Below are 23,797 nucleotides of genomic sequence, written 5' to 3'. Positions count from 1 at the left end.
TCTGAGCCCACCCTCCTGAGCCCACCCCCCCACCCCCACCCCGAGAGCCAGACTGCCTGCTGTCCTGTCCTCTGTAAGATGGCCCTGCTTCATCTTTTCCCATCTGCCTCCCAGGGCCCCGAGCATCGCCTTGGGACTCCAGGTCAGGGCTGGCATCTTGCTACATGATGCTGTCTGCCTGGATATTTACAAGCTTAGGGGTCACCTGCCCTAGACTGTCTACGGTAGGTTCCAGCCACCTTTTGTAGCGCACCCTTATTTAACCTTGAACCTTTAATGTTTAGCAACTTCCCTGGAGAAATTCCCTGAGAAATGTCCTAAGCTTCAGGTACCAAAGTGGCTGTCAGATGGATGCTCTCTCTCAGTGCCTGGGATGCAGTTAATCCTCACCCCTTCCCGCTTGTCCCACTCCTCAGAGTTTGCTTTGTGCTCAATCCTGCTGTGAGTTCCCACTAACTCTATTGGATCTTGGGCTGGGATGAAACTGTGTATGCTGTAATTAATTCTCATTATTCTCACCGGGCAATTAGTAAAAAAATTTAGGGCCCTAAGTCCTTACCATTTTTAATGGCAAAGCCCTTACCTTTATTAGGAAACAGAAGTCTTCCCACATCCTTCTAAGTAGAGAGGATGCCTGACCTAAAAAAACATCCTCAGCGGTCCTGGCTCCCTCGGTCCTGGAGGGACCCTGAGGAGTAGTCAGATTATTTTTACTACTGAAGCAAGCCTGGGGAACACTCTATACGTTTCATGTGGAAATGTCGTGTGCAGTTATTTCAGGAAGGTCGTCCGCTTATAGTCAGCAGCATCATTTCCACCCTGGACACTCGTAGGGTAGTAATAGCCGGAATTATTGGACAGAAGAGATAAGCCCTGCTCCCAATCCAGAGGGATAATGTGTAAGTCCATTCACTGTCTCGTCCAAAGCTCCCGGGCCCTTTCCACCTCTGCCTGGCTGCTGGGACTGTTCAGCCTGTTGTTAGAGCCTGTGTGACGACATGTATATTGTGTGTGTGTGCGTGCGTACGTGTGTGTGTGTGAACCAACGCAGCCCTGCTCTGGCTCCAGGGCTGATGTTTTAAAGGACTGAAACTTGAAGTGCATGAAGTGCATGGAGTATCCTTGGGCCTCCTGCCAGGGGCTGACTGTCTCTGTCTGCGACTTTCACACTTGCCCCCTCCAGGTTTCTACGGATGGCTCCAAATCCACTCCCTTTTTCTGAATTATCTGTTCGTTGTCTCACGTCCCCTAAGGCAGCAGCTCTGCTATGAGGGCACGCTGTGGTGGGGTGTGGTAGGCTACAAGGCCGGGGAGTCACTTCCCCACTCTGGCCTCAGTTTCCTCATCTGTAAAATGAAGATAGAGTACCGGACACACTTTAAGATCTCTTTTAACCAGGATTCTTAACTGTTTTCGTACAGTCGACCCTTCTCAGAATAATGCTTTTCCAATGCATCAAAGTGCATAGGATGACAAAGTAAGCCATCTATACTGAAAGGCCATTCTGCCTCCGTGGACCCCAGGTGAAGAGCCAGCTCTATGCTTTCACTTGAGTTATAAGATCATGCTCGATCCTTCCAGTAGCCTGGACTGGCTGGGGAGTGAGACGCAGATAAGAGAATGCAAACCTTGATTCAATTCTTAACCACCCGCCACACCCAGACAACAAGCTGTGTGATTCTGAGGAAGTTACTCAGCGTTGCTGAACCTCAGTTTCCTCATCTATAAAATGGGAACAATAACCCTAATCTCACAGGGTCGGGGGTGGTGGTTCCCAGAAGCACCTACACGTAGTGAACCCTCCGTAAATGAAGGCTGCCTTCCTCCATATTACAGATAAGAAAACTTAGTTGCAGAAACGTTCAGTGTTCTGCTTAATCACTTAGTGGTTAGAAACAAAATCAGGTTTGGGGCCCATGTGTTCTCAACTCTTAACGCAGGGCTCCTTCCTGTCCTTGCACCAGGGACTGAAGCTCTGGTCCACTCGATGGCTCTGCAAAGGAGGAACGTCTCTCCCAGGCCCGCCTGCATGCTCTCTGCACGTGATCTGCAGCGCCACCTAGTGGAGATTGGCTGTTTTTTCCCTCTGCCCAGTGCACTCTCTCTTAATTTCTTCAGCAATCAATCTTGACAGAACGTTTGTGTTTTACAAGACTTAAGAGGGAGACACTAGAAGCTCACCTAGGATAGCAGAGTGGGAGAAGCCATCGGCCTCGGGTCTCTGTGAAATGTAGCCAGACCAAGGCCCATATGAGGAGGGTCCCAGAGTGGGTAAGGGCTGGCACCCCCAACGGACAACCATGCCAGTCTCGCGCTTGTAGGAACTTTGAAATTCCTAATTAACGTTTGTTACTTAGTGACAGGAATTAGTGGGCCCTCATTATAAATGGTAATTCCAGTTTCACTGAGTTTGAGGCATTTACAGCAGGTTAGGTGTTCCATGTTCCCAAATCTTTGTTCCTTTTACCTGTTCCCCTCCTAATGAAGGGCCAGACTGCCCAAATCTCAGGCCATCTGATGAGAATCCTAAGGAGATTTTCCTTTGTCCTACTATTATCATTTATGTCTCTCTATATTTTCCAGCCCCTCCAGAATACCACTTGTCTTTATGTGCTTTACTTTCATCAGCCTGGCCCCTTGGTTACATCTCCTTCCTGTGAGCATCTAAGTTCATCCTGCAATCCACGCCACGCACATTTCTAGTGCTTTTCATCTTTGAACTCTTCCACTATGGAAATGGAAATGATTTATTCCAGAAACCTTGACTCTGTTCCCATGACCTCATCTGTAAACTGTTAAATGTTTTTCATACTGATGGGGTCAAAGAGTCGCAGAACTACATCGCTATGAATTCTGCCTTCACCCCCCCGCCCGCGCAATTTTCCCGTCATGACTTAGATTCCATCCCTATCTCTCCTCTCTTGGTATCTTTTATGTCTGTTTCGCGAATACTTTACTGTTGTTCCCAGAGCACCGAGGGAAACGGGGAAGAGCTACCAGAAAGAATAGAGCTGTTCCAAGTGCCACAATACAGGAGCTCGCTGTACTTTCTTTGAAGAAAGACCATCTCTCACCTCTGTACACTATCTATTTCAATGCCACTAGAGCAGAATTCTTGGTATTCTACTCCTTTCCTCCAAAACAAAATTAATCATCTCCTCTGACTTAACAGCATTCACTCTATTTTCCCAAGCTCACTTTCTTCTATCCCCTTTATTCACTATCTGCTTCTACCCTGTTGTCTACTCGCCGCTCACCCAGTGTGCCTTTTCCTACGTTATGCTTCCTACTGAAATTCTACACAACCTAATTCAGATGACGTCGTCCTCTCTAGTTAGAAAGAATCACTTCTTTCTTTTCTACAACAGGTTCCTTGCTCTTTTACATCCAGCTTTAATTTCAATCGGCCTGATGTTAACGTTAGTTATTTATATGTTGCAAACTAGGATGGGACTATATTATCTTTCTTGGTTCTCCCCCTCCAGTACCGAGAAGGTTCTCTATAATGCTGATTGAGACAAGACTTGAGACACCCATGTTTTTTGAAGTCTCTAAAGGAACTCAAGTAGCTAAAAGGAACCAGCTAAAAGTCTGGGGGCATTCAGGGTAAGGAATAACTAGACAGGTGTCTGTCACTCACATGTAGATGGTGTCAGGTTCCAGGCATTGTATGATCAGAGAGATGGTGGTGAGCTGCTTGTCCGGGACCTGAGAGGGCATCGCACAAGGAGACTTCGCTCCGGAGATGATGTCGTCAACAAAGCTCAGCACCGTTTCTGCCCAGAGGGGAAGGAATGGAAAAAGCATGAGAAACAGGGATGGCCAAGCAACACCTGGTTGGGACTGACTCCGTTAGAACTTAACATTAAAATCACTCGGTCCCTGGTCTTCTCAAATTCCTAGTAGGGCAAGGAGACCCAGAAGGAATGGTCTTTTCTGTTTCATATTTAATCAGTTTGGAGCCATCTGTCCAGAGTTAGCTGAGACAACCAAAGCAAGATATACATAGCACATCTGCAAGCTCTTTTATGACATGTTCTTGACTTGGGCAGAAAACAGCTGTTCTGGTCAATGGTCATTGCCAGACCTTTGCAGTACCTGTGCGCATCAGGAAAGAGCCTCGGAAGAAGCCGTAGCCAGCGCTCTATGCCCAAAGGCAGTGCATATGTTTCCAAGCCACAGTGATAGTTTCACCAGAAGCTATTTACCCTGCACTAGACTGTGGATGCTACCACCCTGCTGGTGCCCATACTCATGCGTCAGTTTTAGGAATGATTTATGTTCACCTTTCCCTATGTATAGACAGTGAAATACTAAGGCATGAAACATTTTTCATGGGGTGTTTCCACTCCTTTAAGACGTCTCTCTTCTAGCTGTACCTGGCAAAAGCAAGGTTTGCTTTAGGATAAGACATGGGGTAATAAGCACATCTGTTTCTACATGCTTTTGCCTGGATGGGGTGGGGAGTTGGGGTTATTAGCAAAGAAACTTTTTCTGTAATCATGGCAGTGGTTAACACAGAATTGTTTCCTAATTATGGGCTAGGATAACTAGTGTACTGTATTGTTGTTTCTTTGTGCCTAGAGACAATGAAATGGACACCTCTTTCATAAACAAAAACAAAATTAAAACAAGACTTTGTCAGATGCTCACCATGCAAAAACTCTCAAATGGAAAGGATAGCTGCTGCTGCTTCTCCCTGCTCCTCCTACGTTGCCTGGGGACCCAGGACAAAGCCAGGAGGCAGGACATTTTCCTTTTCTTTTCTTTTTGCCACCCTGGATCAAGATGAGCCTGTGAAGTGGGAGATGCTCACCTGTCTCCACCTTGGAGTGGTCCATCCTGTCAGTGACCTTTTCTTGACGGATGAGGTAATCTACAATCTGCACCCCGATTGGAGGCTCTGAGTGTTCCCATTCCAGGACCACGAGGGTGCTGCTGGGCTCGTGAACCGTGGAGAGTCTGAGCCTGAGTGCAGACAGCAAGAAACATGAAATGGGGGCCCAGCCCCAATACCACTACTGGCCACCTTCTCAATTATTATTATAGCGTAAACTCTTCTTTCTAACCTTTCTTAACCAACCACTAGGATGATTTCTTTGAGGGTGTGTCTCCTTCACTGTAAAATAAAGATTCTTGAAGATCCTTAAAGTCTATATTTTGTTCATCTAAGTGCCTGTCACAAATTGGGGACTCAACATATATTTGTAAATAAATAAGCAGGTGAGTCAAAGATGAAGGAATGCCTGCATTTTACAGGGTTAGTGGATAGGGCCTTTGGAGTAGCACTTTATAGGGCTTGAAAATGTAATTTCTGGGTTTGCTCTTGAAAAATAAGAAAATGTGCCTATAATGCTCATACCAAGGCCCACTAAAGGTGACGTCTGGGAGAGCTCTGCATTAAGAAGGACAGTCAGCTCAGCTTCGAGAACATTACAGGATTGCCCTGCTGGCAGAACCCTGGCTTCCCCTCTTGCTACGGGTACCAACACATGCTCAGTTTGCAGGTAATGCTCATAGGGGGCTTTACTGGGCCAGAGAAAGTTGGACACATGCCAAGTTCTCCTCAGGGCATTGTCCTACGCCTGCACACCCAGGTTCTGATTTCAGTTTCTGTCTTTACTCTTGGGTTTCTATGAATACCCTGATTCCAGACTCTAGTCTTGCCTTGCTTTTCCCAATTCATTGTCTCCTTGTGTCATGTAAATTGTCCATTTTGACCACTCTGCCATCTCATAACTCTTTATACTTGTAGAGACTCAATAAACACTATTGTAGAGACTCAAACACTATTAACATTCATTGGCATGGATCTTCCAATGATCCCAGAGGTTTCGATTCTCTGCCTTGTTCTGACGTCACGTGTGTGCGTTCGGTTTCCCACTTGCTTCTTGTCCCCTGTTTCTTCCTAGACCACTGGCTTTAGGGAGTTTTCCCTGTTCATCTCACACCAGCCTCCCTCCCTTACATGAGTCTCTGCCATTCATTCCCAACCTTCGCTCCCATATCTCATGACCACCCATAATCCTGGTGCTCTAGCCTCCACTCAGCTCACCAGATGTGTCATTGGTCTCAAGGATCCCCAGGCAAGGTACTGTGGATGGATCCCATCAAAGCAATGTTCAATTTCAAGTCAACGAATATTTATTAAGCACCCACTACTTACAAGAATGTGCTCGGTGCTGAAGGTGCACTGGTGCAAAAGCCAACTCCAGCCCCTCTTCTTATGGAGTGGTCACTAGACCAACATACAAATTCTGCATGTGACTGTAATAGTGTGTGATGAGAACTTTTTTATTTTTTTTTTTTTTTTTTTTTGCTGTATGCGGGCCTCTCACTGTTGTGGCCTCTCCCATTGCGGAGCACAGGCTCTGGATGCACAGGCTCAGGGGCCATGGCTCACGGGCCTAGCCGCTCCACGGCATGTGGGATCTTCCCGGACCGGGGCACGAACCTGTGTCCCCTGCATCGGCAGGCGGACTCTCAACCACTGCGCCACCAGGGAAGCCCGTGATGAGAACTTTAACAAGACATGATGGGAGGCTGTGGGAGCAACAGTGAGGAATTCAACTGGTGGGAGAATGACACAAACCACACGCTCTTTAGTGGCTTACTATGAAGGAGTGCATAGTTTGCATATGACATTAAAGATGGAACAGACCCCAAACAGTGCAGATATTCATTCATTAGAATCACATGCAGAGGGCTGTTTTGAAGAAAAAAGCATTAGGAAGCTTAAGTAAGTAACTAAGCCTTACTGAGAACTCAGATTCCGTGAAAACATGGACTGAGGCTGGCCTCTACTGAGAAATAGGAGTGTGTATGATTTAAAGAGGCTAGTGTAAAACTAGAGTGCATTCCTATATCCAACTACCGATAAAAATTCAAGAAATTACGGTTTGCTGCTGGAAGAAGTGACGAGAGTTGACAAGAAAAGTGAAGTCCTTTGTAGATGTTCCTGTTTATGGAAATTTAGCCCAATTAGATCTCTTTTGCTACGACATTTAGTAAATGCAGATTTTGAAATGAAATCAGCCCTAGGACACCAATGGCTAGATCTGGCATCCACCTGATTTAGTGTTGTGTGTCAAAGGTAGCTCTCTTAGCTGGTGAATCAGGCTAGAAGCACCATCTTCCAGAGTTCCCTTTCTGCCAAAAGAAAGACCTTTTACTAATAATGAGCTTGACTCTCTTTTGAGCTGAGAGGTCTAAGTCATGGCTTGTAAAGAGCAAGAAGCCAATGGCTGGCGTGTCTAAAATGGCCCACATAGAGAAGGCCTGTAGACAAAAGAAGGCATTGGCTTGTGATGACCCTGTACCGCTGTGTTCTCCTCTTTCTCAATGTTCTTCCTGCTCAGTCCTGGCCCTTTAAGGCCCACCCACACTTTCACGGAACAGACCAGATAGCAGTATGCACACAGACCAGCCTCTCACTTGCTGGTTTCCTCCTGCCATTTTGCTCCTGCTTACTCAGCCCTCCAGTTACTGAGTCAGGATCCTCCCTTTGGGCTCTCTTGGCCTTACCAATCCAGGCTCCTCCAGCTCGTCCTACCATCCCTCTTTATTAGACACAACGTTTCTGTGCTTTACTCCCATGGCAGATGCCACATTCGAGGCCAACAGGGTTTCCTGCCCTTTACATGAGTTCAGCCAGTTCTGTTCAGCCTTCCTCTGAGTGTATGAAAACTGGACATGTTCATTTTCAGCCACCTTTGCACTTTGTTCACCCCTCAAATGCAGATGCCCCTTAATGCACATCCCTGACCCTCTGCTCTTCCCAGATGACAGTCATTCTGGAGCATCCTTTCTCATAGCTGTGGTTCCATTTCTCATTTCTTTGAGGCTGAGTTCAATCTTCTTATCTCGAGCGTTTACTTTGTTATAGGGCTCCAGGTCATCTTTCCTCATGACCACTGACTATTTCTATACGACTGCCCCACTATAATTCTCAGGCAGGTCCAAACGGAACCAACCTCCTCCTTGAACCTGCTTATCCTGGGACGCTTCTTTTCTCAGCTGTAGCCTATTCATTGTCCCAGCCACTGAGGTCAGAAGTCTTAAGTCCATTCTCCACTTTTCCTTCCTTCTCACTCCCACAGTCAATCAGTCACCAAACCCTGCTGGTTCTACCCAAAGTCATCTCTGAGTTGTAGCCTCTGTGTACTATACTATTATGGTTAAGATCACGGTCTCTTACCTATGGCCCTGCTTCCTGCTCTACGACCATGGAAAAACTATTCAGTCCATCGGAATCCATTTCCCTGTCTGTTAAAGGGGGTGGTGGTGGTGATAACAGTACCTAACTGCTTCACACTGTGCCCGACACCCAGTAAGTGTGTTGCTGTCCTGGGTCTTATTACTGACCTCTATCTTCCTCCACGGCAACAATACATTTACCCCTCTTTTCTTCTAGCCATGCTGTCCTGCTTTCTCCACCTTTGGGGAGAAATTCAAGTGCTATGTCCTTTATGAAGCCTTCACTATTCTTCAAATTCAGACTCAACTATTCCCTTTTCACACTGTCTTTAAATGTCTCATATAACTCTTATCCTACCATCTCTGCTACTGTTAAATTGGTTCACTTGCCTCCCTAGAAGACTGAAAGCGCCCCTAAGGCAGGTACTGCACCATATTTTTCTTTCTGTTCCCCAGGACCCAGCCCATTGCTTGGAAAAGAGTAGACACCCTTTAACATATGTTTGCAGAATAATGGCGAGGCACACAAGCAAGAGAAAGGCCGAGAAAGGGAATCATACACGGGCTGTGGGAGAGGCGCACAGGCAGGGAGTCCATCAGTTCCGAAAGCGGTGGGGTCACATCGACACCAGTCCTCGATGACATCTCCGGTCCCGGAGCACCAGAGGGAGCTCATGGTGGCCTCCAGCAAGAGCTGCAAGAGAGGGCAGAGAAAAGAGTAAGCATCAGGGAGCCAGGGCTGGGTCCCCAGAGTATTGACACAGAGCATCAGGGCTCTGCTTGGCCCTAAATAACTCCAGTCAGCAGCCTGTAGCACCACATCTCCATTTACTTCTACCCCAGAAGAGTGTTTCTGGGACGCCTGGACCCTGTAGGACCCGTAGGGTGTCTCTGTCTCATTAGCATAATAGTTCATCCCTGTGGTTGAGGGCTGTCATCTTGGAATCAAGTCTGATTCCACCTCGCCTCTCCCTCCCTCCCATTCCGCACCATCATTCCACACCTAGGGCTCTAGAGCCATGACCTCTTCCCCATACGCTCAGCAGGGCCAGTCTTGACCACTCTCCCCCGGGCCAGAGGCACTCAGCCTTTTCTCAGCTGCCTCTCTGAGCATCCTTCTCTGCCCTCTTCACGCTGCCCCAGTATCTCCTCTGCGTTCCTTCAGCATGCCTTGTATCTCACTTACAACATTTATGCAGTTCTGCTTTCGGTTGTGATTATGCATTAGACCTCTCTTTCCCCGTAGAAGGTAGAAACCACGTGACACACAGGCTAAGAGCCGTGCTCTGGGGCAGTCCCTCTAGGTGAGAACTCCAGCTCTGCCAACCACTGCCATGTGACCTTGGGCAAATTACATAAACTCAGGCTCCTCGATGGTAAAGTGGGATAAAGACAGCACTTTCCTTATAAGGATGTTGTGACAGCTAGATGAATAAATACATGCCAAAGGGCATGGCATAGTGCCTATGCTATGCACACATTAGCTGCATATAAATAGTACATGTCGGTCATCAATAAATAACAGCAATTGTTATTGTCTTTGAATGACAGGGTTGCGTCTTGTTTGGAAGCTTGTTAATAACATAGAACCTAGAGTAAGTCTTTACATACAGTGGTTTCACAGCAGATATTCACTATTCAATTAAAGGACAACAAGATAAAATTAGATCACTGAGGGAACAGAACTTATGAGAGAGGCAAGTCCCTGGTGAGGAACTGGGTCCTGACAGGCACTGAGCCCTGTGTGAGGCCCTGCTGCCTCAACCCCAGCCCAGGGTGGGGGAGAGCCTGAGACAGCTGCAGGGCAAGCTCAGGGATTTCTCTCCAGGTCAACTCAACCTCTGCAGCCTCTGCTTTTCCTTTGATTCTCTTCCCTCTGTTTCATCCTCACCACACCCACACATAATGGATACATTAGAGAAATGAAACAGCTATCCTGGAAAGTTTTAGGCCAAACAATTAAAAGAAAGAAAAAAAGAGAAGAAGATAAGAAAAAGAAGAGATAATCCTACAAAATACAACATGTTCAAGTCCAAAGCCAGTATCCTATGTCCCATCCATCCCAGGTTAGAAGAGATGACATAAAGTTCATACTGACCCCCCTCCTTGGATTGGGAGCCTCAAGGGAGCAGGGATTCTCTGTTATCACTATGATTTGTGTAGAGCTTTAGAATTTACAAAGCCCTTAATTTATTTTTTTCCCTATTTTTTTTTAAACATCTTTATTGGAGTATAATTGCTTTACAATGGTGTGTTAGTTTCTGCTGGATAACAAAGTGAATCAGCTATACGTATACATATATCCCCATATCACCTCCCTCTTGCATCTCCCTCCCACCCTCCCTATACCACCCCTCTACGTGGTCACAAAGCACCGAGCTGATCTCCCTGTGCTATGTGGTGGCTTCCCACTAGCTATCTATTTTACATTTGGTAGTGTATATATGTCCATGCCACTCTCTCACTTCGTCCCAGCTTACCCTTCCCCCTCCCCATGTCCTCAAGTCCATTCTCTATATCTGCATCTTTATTCCTGTCCTGCCCCTAGGTTCATCAGAACCAATTTTTATTTTAGATTCCATATATATTTGTTAGCATACAGTATTTGTTTTTCTCTTTCTGACTTAACTTCACTCTGTATGACAGACTCTAGGTCCATCCACCTCGCTACAAATAACTCAATCTCGTTTTCTTTTTATGGCTGAGTAATACTCCACTGCATACATGTGTCACATCTTCTTTATCCATTCATCTGTCAATGGACACTTAGGTTGCTTCCATGTCTTGGCTATTGTAAATAGAGCTGCAATGAACGCTGTGGTACATGACTCTTTTTGAATTATGGCTTTCTCAGGGTATATGCCCAGTAGTGGGATTGCTGGGTCGTACGGTAGTTCTATTTTTAGTTGTTTAAGGAACCTCCATACTGTTCTCCATAGTGGCTGTATCAATTTACATTCCCACCAGCAGTGCAGGAGGGTTCCCTTTTCTCCACACCCTTTCCAGCATTTATTGTTTGTAGATGTTTTTATGATGGCCATTCTGACTGGTGTGAGATGATACCTCATCAGAGTTTTGATTTGCATTTCGCTAATGATTAGTGATGTTGAGCGTCCTTTCATGTGTTTATTGGCAATCTGTATATCTTCTGTGGAGAAATGTCTGCTTAGGTCTTCTGCCCATTTTTGGATTGGGTTGTTTGTTATTTTGTTATTGAGCTGCATATAAATTGTGGAGATTAATCCTTTGTCAGTTGCTTCATTTGCAAATATTTTCTCCCATTCTGAGGGTTGTCTTTTTGTCTCATTTATGGCTTCCTTAGGTCCCATTTGTTTATTTTTGTTATTATTTCCATTTCTCTAGGAGGTGGGTCAAAAAGAATCTTGCTGTGATGTTATGTCATAGAGTGTTCTGCCTATGTTTTCCTCTAAGAGTTTTATAGTGTCTGACTTTACATTTAGGTCTTTAATCCATTTTGAGTTTATTTTTGTGTATGGTGATAGGGAGTGTCCTAATTTCATTCTTTTTCACGTAGCTATCCAGTTTTCCCAGCACCATTTATTGAAGAGGCTGTCTTTTCTCCATTGTATACTCTTGCCTCTTTTATCAAAGATAAGGTGACCATATGTATGTGGGTTTATCTAGGGCTTTCTATCCTGTTCCATTGATCTATATTTCTGTTTTTGTGCCAGTATCATACTGTCTTGATTACTGTAGCTTTGTAGTATAGTCTGAAGTCAGGGAGCCTGATTCCTCCAGCTCCATTTTTCTTTCTCAAGATTGCTTTGGCTCTTCGGGGTCTTTTGTGTTTCCATACAAATTGTGAAATGTTTTTGTTCTAGTTCTATGAAAAATGACACTGGTAGTTCGATAGGGATTGCACTGAATCTGCAGATTGCTTTGGGTAGTATAGTCATTTTCACAATGTTGATTCTTCCAATCCAAGAACATGGTATATCTCTCCATCTGTTTGTATCATCTTTAATTTCCATCATCAGTGTCTTACAGTTTTCCGCATATAGGTCTTTTGTCAAAGGAGAAGTAACAACTGACACTGCAGAAATACAAAGGCTCAGGAGAGATTACTATAAGCAACTATATGCCAATAAAAATGGACAACCTGGAAGAAATGGACAAATTCTTAGAAAAGCACAACTTCCCGAGACTGAACTAGGAAGAAACAGAAAATATAAACAAACCAATCACAAGCACTGAAGTTGAAACTGTGATGAAAAATCCTCCAACAAACAAAAGCCCAGGAGCAGACGGATTCACAGTCAAATTCTATCAAACATTTAGAGAAGAGCAAACACCCATCCTTCTCATACTCTTCCAAAATATAGCAGAGGGAGGAAGACTCCCAAAATCATTCTACAAGGCCACCATCACCTTGATACCAAAACCAGACAAAGATGTCACAAAAAAAGAAAACTATAGACCAATATCACTGATGAACGTAGATGCAAAAATCCTCAACAAAATACTAGCAAACAGAATCCAACAGCACATTAAAAGGATCATACACCATGATCAAGTGGGGTTTATCTCAGGAAAGCAAGGATTCTTCAATATACAAATCAATCAATGTGATACACCATATTAACAAATTGAAGGAGAAAAAACATATGATCATCTCAATAGTTGCCGAAAAAGCTTTTGACAAAATTCAACACCCATGTACGGTTAAAAACTCTCCAGAAAGTAGGCATAGAGGGAACTTACCTCAGCATAATAAAGGCCGTATATGACAAACCCACAGCCAACATCATTCTCAGTGGTGAAAAACTGAATCCATTTCTACTAAGATCAGGAACAAGAAAAGTTTGCACACTCTCACCACTAGTATTCAACATAGTTTTGTAAGTTTAACCGCAGCAATCAGAGAAGAAAAAGAAATAAAAAGAATCCAAATCAGGAAAGAAGAAGTAAAACTGTCACTGTTTGCAGATGACCTGATACTATTCATAGAGAATCCCAAAGATGTTACCAGAAAACTACTAGAGCTAATCAATGAATTTGGTAAAGTAGCAGGATATAAAATTAATGCACAGAAATCTCTTGCATTCCTATACACTAATGATGAAAAATCTGAAAGAGAAATTAAGGAAACACTCTCATTTACCATTGCAACAAAAAGAATAAAATACCTAGGAATAAACCTACCTAAGGAGACAAAGCCCTTTAAATGCTAACACTTTTGTAAGGGAGCAGACCCTATGGAGCCTTCTGGGGGCAGACCCTTCCCCCATACCTGCTTTAGCTCCTCTCTGAAGTGCCTAGATAATAGTATCTGCTGCACATTTCCTGAGTTGTTTTACAGATGTGAAACCCCCCCAGCAAATGGAAGATGTTAACTACTTGACGTCCATGAGCAAGTAGCCCTCGGGCCTCCTGGAGCCTAAGGACTGATAAGGTTAACCCCTGCGACACCGGCCTGTTACCACACCACCAAGCAATCAGAGAACTGTGCACAAGTTGATCACACACCCTGCAAGCCCTCCCCCTCACCTGGGCTTTTTTTTTTGCGGTACGCGGGCCTCTCACTGCTGTGGCCCCGCCCATTGCGCAGCACAGGCTCCGGACGCGCAGGCTCAGCGGCCATGGCTCACAGGCCCAGCCGCTCCGCGGCATGTGGGATCCTCCCGGACCGGGGCATGAACCCGCGTCCCCTGCATCGGCAGGCGGACTCTCAACCACTGCGCCACCAGGGAAGCCCACTCACCTGGGCTTTAAAACTGTTTTCCTGAAAGCCTTTGGGGAGTTTGGGGTTTTAGAGCACAAGCCACCTGTCCTCCTTGTATTGGCACCTTTACAATAAACGCTGCATTTTCCTTCTCCACAATCTGGTGTCAGTAGATTGGCTTTACTGTGCGTGGGTGAGCAGACCCGAGTTTGGCTCAGTAACACTTTAATTTGAGGTCCATGTTAGACAGTTACCATGATTCACAGTGGAGGACACTTAGAGTCCAAAAGGTTAGGTAACTTGCTCATGGCCACAGGTTAGTAAATGGGTAACAGGACGGATTTTACATCTCAGGCTTGATGGAAACATCAAGCTCTCTTGATTAACACCATATCCACCAGCTCCCAGGATGAATACCAGTTCACAGTAGGTGCTCACTTTATGCTTTACCTGACTAAACCAAATTCAAATCAAAAGGTGCATTTTCTTTAACTAGGAAAACAGACATCCTTTGAGATGAGCAGAATAAAGAAGACATCATGGCTGCTGCCCTACAGTCTTCAATCAACTATTATTGGCTAAGTACCTGTAGGAACGATTTCCTGTCCTAAGCATTAAGGATACAGTGCGTAAGATATATACGGCCCCTGCTTGCATTAAGTCTTACAGCTAAATAATAAACAAACAAAAGTTATATAAATAACCAGAACTGTGATAAGGGCTCCAGAAAAGGGTGAAATGGTGGCAGAAGGGACAAGGAGGGGGCCAATCTCACGGAGGAGTTTGGGAAGGCCTCCATGAGCTTGGAGGGATAGGTCAAGAGTAATCTGGTCACAAAGCTTGGGGAAGTATTCCAGGTAGAAAAACCAATATTAAGAAGACTTTAGCCTGCAAGAAACTTGACTTCTAAAATCAACTAAGAAAAAGTTCATCTTGCTATAAGAGACAGAGCGGGGGCAGGGGCAAAGAGATGCTAAGAAAGTGAAAGGGTGGCAGGCTGATTACAAAGTCCTTAGGACACCATGTGGGGGTGGGTGTCACATTCTAAGAGCAACAGGAAACCATCAAAGTGTTTCAAACAGGGGAGCAACCTGATCAGATTTTCCTTCCAAAGTTATTGATGACAATACATATGATGACAAACATTCTAAATGCCGTTTCAGACCATTCGCTGAGAGTTCCTACTCTCTAAATCCTGGGCGAGAGGTAACTGTGTAGGTAGGATGAGGGTACAAGAGAGGAATCAAGAAGGAACGCTTTGGGAAAGGAAGAGAAAGGAAAACTACATTTTTCTTAGTACCTACAATGTGCCAGGCATTCCATAGGAATCCTTGTTTGTTATTAGATTTAATCCTGATTCCAGAAAAGAAATCGAATTTTCCAATTTTTATTATTTTTCTCTAAGGAAAGCAGCTGAACTTTTTATTAATATATAAATTTATTTCTTTTATTTATTTTTATTTTTGGCTGCATTGGGTCTTCATTGCTGCGCGTAGGTTTTCTCTAGTTGTGGCGAGCGGGGGCTACTCTTCCTTGCTGTGCGTGGGCTTCTTACCACGGTGGCTTCTCTTGTTGTGGAGCACAGGCTCTAGGCACACAGACTTCAGTAGCTGTGGCACACGGGCTCAGTAGTTGTGGCTTGTGGGCTCTAGAGCGCAGGTTCAGTAGTTGTGGAGCACAGGCTTAGTTGCTCCGAGGCATGTGGGATCTTCCCGGTCCAGGGCTCAAAACCCATGTCCCCTGCATTGGCAGGCGGATTCTTAACCACTGCGCCACCAGGGAAGTCCAAGGAGCTGAACTTTCAAGCCAAGTTCATCTATCCATTCATCTGTCCATTTATTCATTACTTCGTTCATTCATTCTGCAGAATGCCAACTATGTGTGACCACTGCTGGGCACTGGGATTCCATAGAAGAGAAAGTTTCTCACAGTCTAGAGGAGAGTGAACAACTATATAAACCCTAGGAGAGTAGGTGGTGCATGCTTTAAGAGATGTATGCACACATACAGTGGGAGCGACACGAAGGAACAGCGGGTCGGCCTGGGAGTGTAAGGGAGAGTCACGTTTGAGCTGAAACTTGGAAGTAACAGTTAAGAGTTTGCCAGTGGCAGTAATGTGGGAAAAGGCACTTCCGGGAGAAAGAGTTGCAAGTCTGAAGGGTCAGATGCATGGGAGAAAATGCGTTTTGTTTAAGGAGGTACAAGGAGTTAAATTTTGGAGGGTAAAGCATACAGTATAGAGTGGGTACAGACTAACCATGTAAGCGAAGACAAAATCGGAGAGTGAACTGCCCTTGTAAGGAGGTGCTAAGGACTTTCGATTTATTCAACAGATTCTGCAGAGCCACTGAATTACCTTGCTGCTGTATGATCAGGAGTTCGTATTAGCCTTAAGGCTAATTAGTTAGATGACTCTGACTGGTCTAACAGGGAAACCAGTAAGAAGGCTACTGTAACAAAGAAGATGGTGGCTTGATATTATAACAGATGACTGAAATAGTTAGGCTGTGACAGGGGGTGTAATAAAAAGAGGACGGATTTGAGATATTTGTGGCCCTAGATGATGGATTAGATGCTAGGGACAAGAAAAGTCTAGGCAGCATCCTTGGTCTCCAGTTTGGGCAACTTGGTAGAAAAGAATGCCGTTCACTGAAGTGGAAGCACAAGCGGGTATAGTTTAGGGTGGAAGGTGGTGACTTCAAGTTTGTTGGGTTTGACACACCTGGTTTGTCATACGGTTTGACCTACTTGTTTCTAAATTGCAGTCACAGACTAGACTGAAATATGGCACTGGAGATTATTTAGTCCGACAGAAGGAAGACAGTGAGGCCAAGAGGTTGGAAAACTGGCCTGAAGATCTGCCAGACAGGTAGGGATAGGAACACAGCGAGTTCCTAATGCCAGGACTTAGCTCCCCTCCACTGGTCCTTTGCTTCATCACTCCTCATCTCTATTCCTTCGTAGAAAGGGCACAATTAGAAAGAAAAGCAGAGGAGTGGAGGGAATGGTGGACACAGGCAATGTCTAAGGAAGAAGAGAGAAGATATGGTGACCGAACTCCTGCTCAGGCCACCTTTCTATGTGTTTAGAAATTAAAGGTTCAAAATATGGCCAGATGGGAGGTATCTCTCAACCACTCTCCTAAGACCAGTGCAGGGAGACAGAGAGGGGCTAAATTCTGGCAAGCAGGGGATCCAGAAAGGGGCGTTGCTAAAGACAAAACATCTTCAGCTTCCTCATTCTGCTGGTACTGGCCTGACAGGAAGCAGGGGCTCCAGGCCCCCCTCTCCCGCCAAGCTCTTCCCTGTCTGCAGCTTCGCATGCCCTGTCCCATAGGATGGTTCTATGCGTGAGCTCCCTGATTCTGCTGCTCCCAGGCAAGTGCACAGGAGCTCCTGGGGTGCTCAGAGAAGCAGCCTTGGGTGCTCACAGAAGACAGAGTGGGACATGTAAGGGGAGGGCTGGGCATTGGATTAAAAGCACTGCAGTTTTGGGGTTTCCATGGTGACACAAGCCCCTCCTTCTCATCGTCCTTTCAAGCCCACCTCCAGTGGTCTCTTCTCTCCCACTTCTCTTCCCATAGTCACTTCTATCAGAGGGAAGAGAAATTTGCAGGCCAAAGGAACAATTTATCTTTTTTGTTCCTGTGAAAAACCTTATTTTCAAACACTCAATGAGGTATCTGTAGCAGAGGCAGAGAGGCGAGAGAAACACACACACATGCAAAATCCCTCCTGTCGGTTTGAGCATCACCTATGAAACAAACTGTGATGCACCAGGTGTCCCTTGAAAGAGAAAAGAGAAAGCAATTATCACCCCACCTGGAGAGACACACCTCTCAGGCAGGCAAGCAGCTCACTGCTGTGACTCTACTATATCTTTTCCCCAAAGTGGCTTTGCCTAGTCTCAGAAGTCCCCCACCCTGAGCTTTTGTGTTTTCTATTTTCGTCATTGTTGTCGTTGTTGTCTGTGTTTTGACCCGCTCTGTTCTTAACGTCCTTGAGAAGATCAGAGAGCTAGGAAATGAGGTAAGTCACTGCCTCTGCTGCATTTATTTAGCTTACCCTTTTGGGTCCATTCATTTCCTGCTAGCACCTTGGGAAAGGGAGGGGCAGAGGAAAAAGAGGAGTGGCTGGGAAATGTCATGACCCAGCTGCATAATATAAGGCAGAAAGATCTGCATGGACGTGGAGTTTTGTTCTTAAGAGTCAGAGTGATGGGCAGAAAACCAACCCCCTCCAGACTAAGGTGGGCAGATCCTTCCCTTGGGGATCTGCACCTAATGTGCTCCTTCTAGCCTAGCTGACCCAGTCCTGGATCAGTTAGGGGAGCTGGCCCACCTGCCGGGCCAACAAGGGCGTGGTGCTGCTGAGTCCCCTCCCACGACCACCCCCTGAGGCTTTCTGAACAAAGCTTTGGTGACTGTGATTGCTATGCCTCCTTATCTCCCTTCCTCCTTCCAGCCCTTGTTGCTCAAAGACCTGTACAAATGCCAAGCGGTGACTCCCAAATCATCACCATGGGTGTTGCAGATGCATTGATTTGATTTAATATGCAAAAATGCAAATCTAAGCAAATTAGGTGGCTGGAGTAGTTAAATAAAAAGTCTCACTCTCCATACTGTAGCGTTGAGCTCAGCTGACACTGTCACCCCCCCAGGCCATTTGGTAAGCCCTTTGTTGCTGCTGATGCCACCTTGAACCCCGTGTCCCAGGCCTCTTACCCTCTGCGTCTGGTTGTTGGTGACCAGTTCATAGATGGGGGCTGCTCTGGTCACCTCCAGCAGAACTGGCTCGGCAGGGGTGTCAGGGCTGGATGTCACATGACACAGGGGGCAGGACGAGGGGCACCGTCCCTTGCTCTGGCACTCCATGCGGACTCCAGCCGCCATGCGCTTGGTGCCAGACTCTGACAAGCTGGCAATGTATTCTGGGAATGTCAGCACCTTGGGGTCTCTTTCCCGCTCCTCTGACTCGTCGGATGGGGAGTTGCCTGGCAGACACAAAATAAAAAGGAACAGTGAGGGAGGTGAAAGAGCAGGGACTTGCATGGCCTTGTGGCCCCTGAGTGCTAGACTCAAGTCCTTGAGAGGTCAGAAAATGACTCTGAGGGGGTAAGAATGTGATGCTGTTATCCCACTCAGTGTGGGGAGCCCATCCTCCCAGAAACCCACACAGCTGGAAATGACCCTTCCAAATGTGAGACCGGGTTTTCTTCCTTTCTGAGAATCATCAGCGCCACGGATCCTTTCAGATGGATGCTTCTGCTGTATCTGTGCAGGATTTATGGCTGTCATCAATAATATAAACAACAATAGCAGTGACTATTCTATGAATCATTTTCTTCACCCAAAAATGAAGATATTAATACTACCTACCTCTAGCATTGGTTATAAATAGCCAACTATTTTTAGAGCACAAAACACAACGGCTAGTGCATGTTGGAGCACCATCATCATAGTTTTAATCGTAACTATCAGTAAGATTTATCAAGTCTGTACAGTGAAAGTGAGATCTGTTAAAGATCTCCCTTAACCCCTATAACAACTCTCCGCATGAGTTCTATCATCACACCCATTTTATAGATGAGGAAAGTGAGGCCAAGAGCCTCAAGACCACACAGCTAGTATATAGTGAGATCTGAAATTTAAATCCAGTCTTGTCTGATCCTAAAGCCGTTAAGTCAGAGGGAATAACAGGACTTCTCTGCTTCATTATTAATCAACGTATTAAAGATACAGAAGGAAGTTGGACTTTTTCAAAAAGATTTGCACTACAGAGCCTGAAAGATGGGTCCACGTTGCCCTTGACTGATGAGTAAAAGGTATTTGGGGAAGCTCTTGATTTATTTTTGGTGACAAACATTGGAAATGCCTACCAGAAGAGTTCTTCCCTATGGAAGAAAGCATTGCTTGACATTTCTCTTCCAAGCCTTCCTAAGTTTTCATTTAATTTATTAAGTCTAAAGAAAGATGGAAGTAGAATCTGCTAACAAAAAGCTCTGGGTTCCTTAGGAGATCCCTGGTCCTTTGTGCACAGTTGTATGCCCGAACATGAAACAATTTCAGGGAGACGGCTGGGCTTTTGGAAACAACAGGCAGACACAGAATGTTCCTTCTGGTTCTCAGGCTCATCAAGAGTGCCGAGCTTGAGGGACCGGATCTTTGGGGAAACTGGTTGGAAGGATTTGCAAAGTGGTTCCAGAAGGTAATTGTGAGATATGACTTCATAGCAGAGTTCCCTGTGATGGGGCTCAGGGAGCACTGTTATTCTCCCCTCGTTCGCGATGTAATGTAAGACCGTTTGGAAGTGTCCAGGGGCATTTCAGCACTGTTGTTTCCCACATGAGCATCATCACTGTGCAGATGAGACATTTTTACCAGCAGCTCCATTGACACCAGATTCCTTCTGTGTGCAAAGGCAAAGGCTCACTTAGAAACTATAAATATGGAATATAATTTCACACGTGCCTTTTGTTTAATAACGGATCAAAGATTGAGCTCAAGCCCTTGCTAGGTTATAAGGGAACTGCATGACAGCACACACCAAAACCAAGAATGATGGCCTCCAATAGGAAGTCCAGAAGCCCACACCAGCTAGCCCCAGAGTCAACTCCAAGCCATGTGTACATCTTGATTGACATTCAGGCTCATGAAACTCAGTGAACCCCACTGGGAGGGTTCGTGAAGCGGCCACGACCTGGCAGGACTCTCCTCACCCAGCCCCTGGCCAGGCCTCCAATCTTCTTCAACAGGCTGTATGAACTGGGCTGTGATAAGTAGGGGTGGGGTGAGAGCTTTGCAACTATGATGTGATTTCTAGAAAAACAGGCCCTCGTTCATTGAGAAAGGAAATGAAAAAAAAAAAAATCAGTAAAGAGACCATGCTTCTTTTCAAGATAAGATTTAAAACATCTCACTGTGCAAGCCTTGCCGGGGAGCTGGAGGGTCTCTTGCTGGCCCTCCTGACCCTCACAAGCATTTCATTATCCATCCACATGTCATCTCAACCTCCTGGTTGAGAAAGTATTCAACAAAGAGGCTGCGAGAAGCATTTCTATGAAATGACCACGAGATGGTGATATCAGCTCTAAAATGACTTCTGTGAGAGGAAAGAAAAGGCGTGATCAATCCGGTGTGGCCACTGTGGTACCACAGAAAATAAACTTACGGAAAAATAACACCTGGCTACTTTAAAAAAAAAAAAAGTCATGGTACAATTTCCTTTCAATCAAATAATAAAAAGCTGAGTAAAACAAATCCATAAAACTTATCCTAAGGAGAAAAATACAGAGTGAGAGACATAATTGTGAGAGACACAAGGAAGGGAAAATAAAACTCTAAAGGGAAAATAAAAATCCCCCTCCAGAGGCTTCCCTGGTGGCGCAGTGGTTGAGAGTCCGCCTGCTGATGCAGGGGACACGGGTTCGTACCCCGGTCCGGGAAGATCCCACATGCCATGGAGCGGCTGGGCCTGTGAGCCATGGGCGCTGAGCCATGGGCGCTGAGCCTGCGCGTCCGGAGCCTGTGCTCCGCAACGGGAGAGGCCACAACAGTGAGAGGCCTGCGTACCGGGGGGAAAAAAAAATATATATATATATACATATATATATCCCCCTCCATATCCTTCACATGGAGTATAGTTTACTTAAAGGGGGAAATAATATGCCACCAGATTTCTTTTTTCTCACTTTCACTCCCCAAACACCCAGAAACTACCCCCACACCCTGCATACATATCCGTATATAAGACATATAACCCCTGCCCATTCATCACTTAGGGTGCACCATCTGACAGACAAATTGGGCCACGAGAGGGCACTGCAACCCCAAACGCAGTCGAGCTGAGTGACAGCCTCCCTGCCCTCCAGCGCTGCATCATTAAGGCTTGTAATCGCTGTAAACATTTGAGGGGCTGCTCCCCTTGCTTCCGTCTTCTGGCTTTCCCAATTAAAATCAAGATGCAACTAATCCCCTTAAGTATCTGTCAGCCCTGGATTGGTGTAAGATTAGGACGTAGAGAAGCACAGGAAGGGGTTTACAGAGGAAGATGGTGAGAGGCCACCAAACTCTTGTTTTCATCAGAATTGTATTTTCCTTCTCCTGATAATATTCAGGCCCATACAGAGCAGGCCCTGCTGGAGGCCAAGACGAATTGCCCCTCTGGTCCCCTCATCATGCAGGATGGAACTGTCTAGAGAGGAGCGAGATTTACACAGAAGTAATGAGCGGCTAACTCCCCAAAGCCATCTATTCAGGCTCCAGCGAAGAATAGATGTGTGTCTATGAGAGAGATTTTTCAAAAAGAAAATGCATTTTCCATGCGCCATTAAAGATACGATCGGGAAATACTCCTTAAAATGATGGAGTCCAGTGGTGAAAGCCCAGATAAATCTCCCTTTGCCCAAAGAGAGTACCAATAACCAACGTGTCTGTGGGGAGTGAAAGAGTTCAAACCTAAAAGCTTCAGGCGAGTCTGAGCTTTGACATTTGCTTTTAAACCCCAGCTCAGTGTTGGAGTGGGTGGTGGCGAGCTCTGTGTGTGGAGAGTGGAGGGAAGAGTCTCTGCCTTATTTCCTTATGGTTCAATGGCCACCTTCTTCTATGTCCACTCCAATGACAGTCCTTTCTTACTTCATCTCTCTTCTGCCCTCTAGATCCTGGGTAGAAATGCTCTAGTAATTTGAGACACTATCTTGTTTCTTAATAAAATGAATATTCTATTTCAACAAATACACAGTTTCTGGACAAAAATAAGCTACAATTAAGGTCTTAAAAGAATATAACTGACAAAGGTAACTTCTGACCAAGAATACCCGAGTGTGCTCCCCCCCACTCAGCCCCGTTTGCAAAATTCACCCTATTGCTCTCAGGGGAGGCTGTGGGGTCCTCATCACACTTAAGCTTTCTTACAAGTAGAAGAACAGCCAACCTGGAATGTCGTTAACAACCCCAAAACTGCAAAGCATTCTGCAAATACAGTTTGCTATAAATAAATGCCATTTGCTTTAGGCTAAATCTGTATCCTACAGCACACAGTGGATGAATTTCCCCAATAGAATACTGTGCTATGAGATTATTGGCATCCTCAGTGTTCAAAATCTCTTTGTGGATGTGCCTGTGGCCTGAGGCATGTACATATTGACCCACCTAGACTCAGGAGCATAGGAGGATGACAGATGACAAAAGTGACTGACCATCCTCATGCAGGGTATGCTCTGCTGCTGGAAACTGACAGGTCATGAAGGTGAATTAGTTGTTATGAAGTAAATTGGTACCATTCCTGTAGGATTCTGGGACTGCTTAAGAATCTCTCTCCTGAGTCGGTGCCCAAGGCAATGAGATGCTAATGACATCACAGCTAGAACTACAGAGGCAGTTCATTAGGCAGCCAAAAAAAAAAAATCAAATGCAAACTTGTCAGATCCCAGCTTTTGGAGACAGCTTAGGACCCACAGGAAAGAAAGCTTGACGTGGGGTAAATGAAGCACAGCCATAGTGAACTGCACCCTGAAGGCCACGGACACCCTGATTTCCATGACCTACCCCCACTCCCACTCCCCCCACCCCAGTCTACTCCTGTTCACACCAGAAATCCTGAAGTTACCCGAATTCACATTTCCACCCATGCACCCAGGGTCAAATCAGCCTCTTACGGTGTTTAGTTATGTCTGTAAACAGAGAGGGTCAGGTCGCTCTGGATGGCCTTAAATTGAACTCCTAGACCTGCCATGAGACACACTTTCTGAGATCTGACCAAAATACAATACGATGGATTCATAATCAGGGACAAGTGGATAGGGCGTGACCCGGCCACTTCTCTCTACACCTCAATAGGAGATAACGGGTGCTCTGGGGGCAGGGATTGTGTCTTCTTCATATTTGAAACTCCTTTCCCTGGTTTAGGTGTATATATCCAT

At 45.6% G+C, this 23,797-nt stretch overlaps 1 protein-coding gene across 1 annotated transcript in view; it reads right to left on the bottom strand.

Annotated features, from left to right (window-relative positions):
- ASTN1 (astrotactin 1) overlaps nucleotides 1-23,797 on the bottom strand; it is a 323,825-nt gene that overhangs the window by 22,146 nt on the left and 277,882 nt on the right. The window contains exons 17-20 of the mRNA XM_024758832.1: nucleotides 18,603-18,871; nucleotides 8,757-8,890; nucleotides 4,817-4,968; nucleotides 3,641-3,776 (exon numbers count right to left, since the gene is read on the bottom strand). Coding sequence (XP_024614600.1) covers nucleotides 3,641-3,776; nucleotides 4,817-4,968; nucleotides 8,757-8,890; nucleotides 18,603-18,871 — 691 coding nt within the window. The remainder of the gene's footprint in view (nucleotides 1-3,640; nucleotides 3,777-4,816; nucleotides 4,969-8,756; nucleotides 8,891-18,602; nucleotides 18,872-23,797) is intronic.

Source organism: Neophocaena asiaeorientalis, unplaced genomic scaffold, assembly GCF_003031525.2.
Source record: "Neophocaena asiaeorientalis asiaeorientalis breed wild unplaced genomic scaffold, Neophocaena_asiaeorientalis_V1.1 scaffold182, whole genome shotgun sequence".
NCBI lineage: Eukaryota > Metazoa > Chordata > Mammalia > Artiodactyla > Phocoenidae > Neophocaena > Neophocaena asiaeorientalis.
The sequence above is the reverse complement of the archived record's forward strand: the minus strand, read 5'-3'. Positions and strand labels throughout refer to the sequence as shown.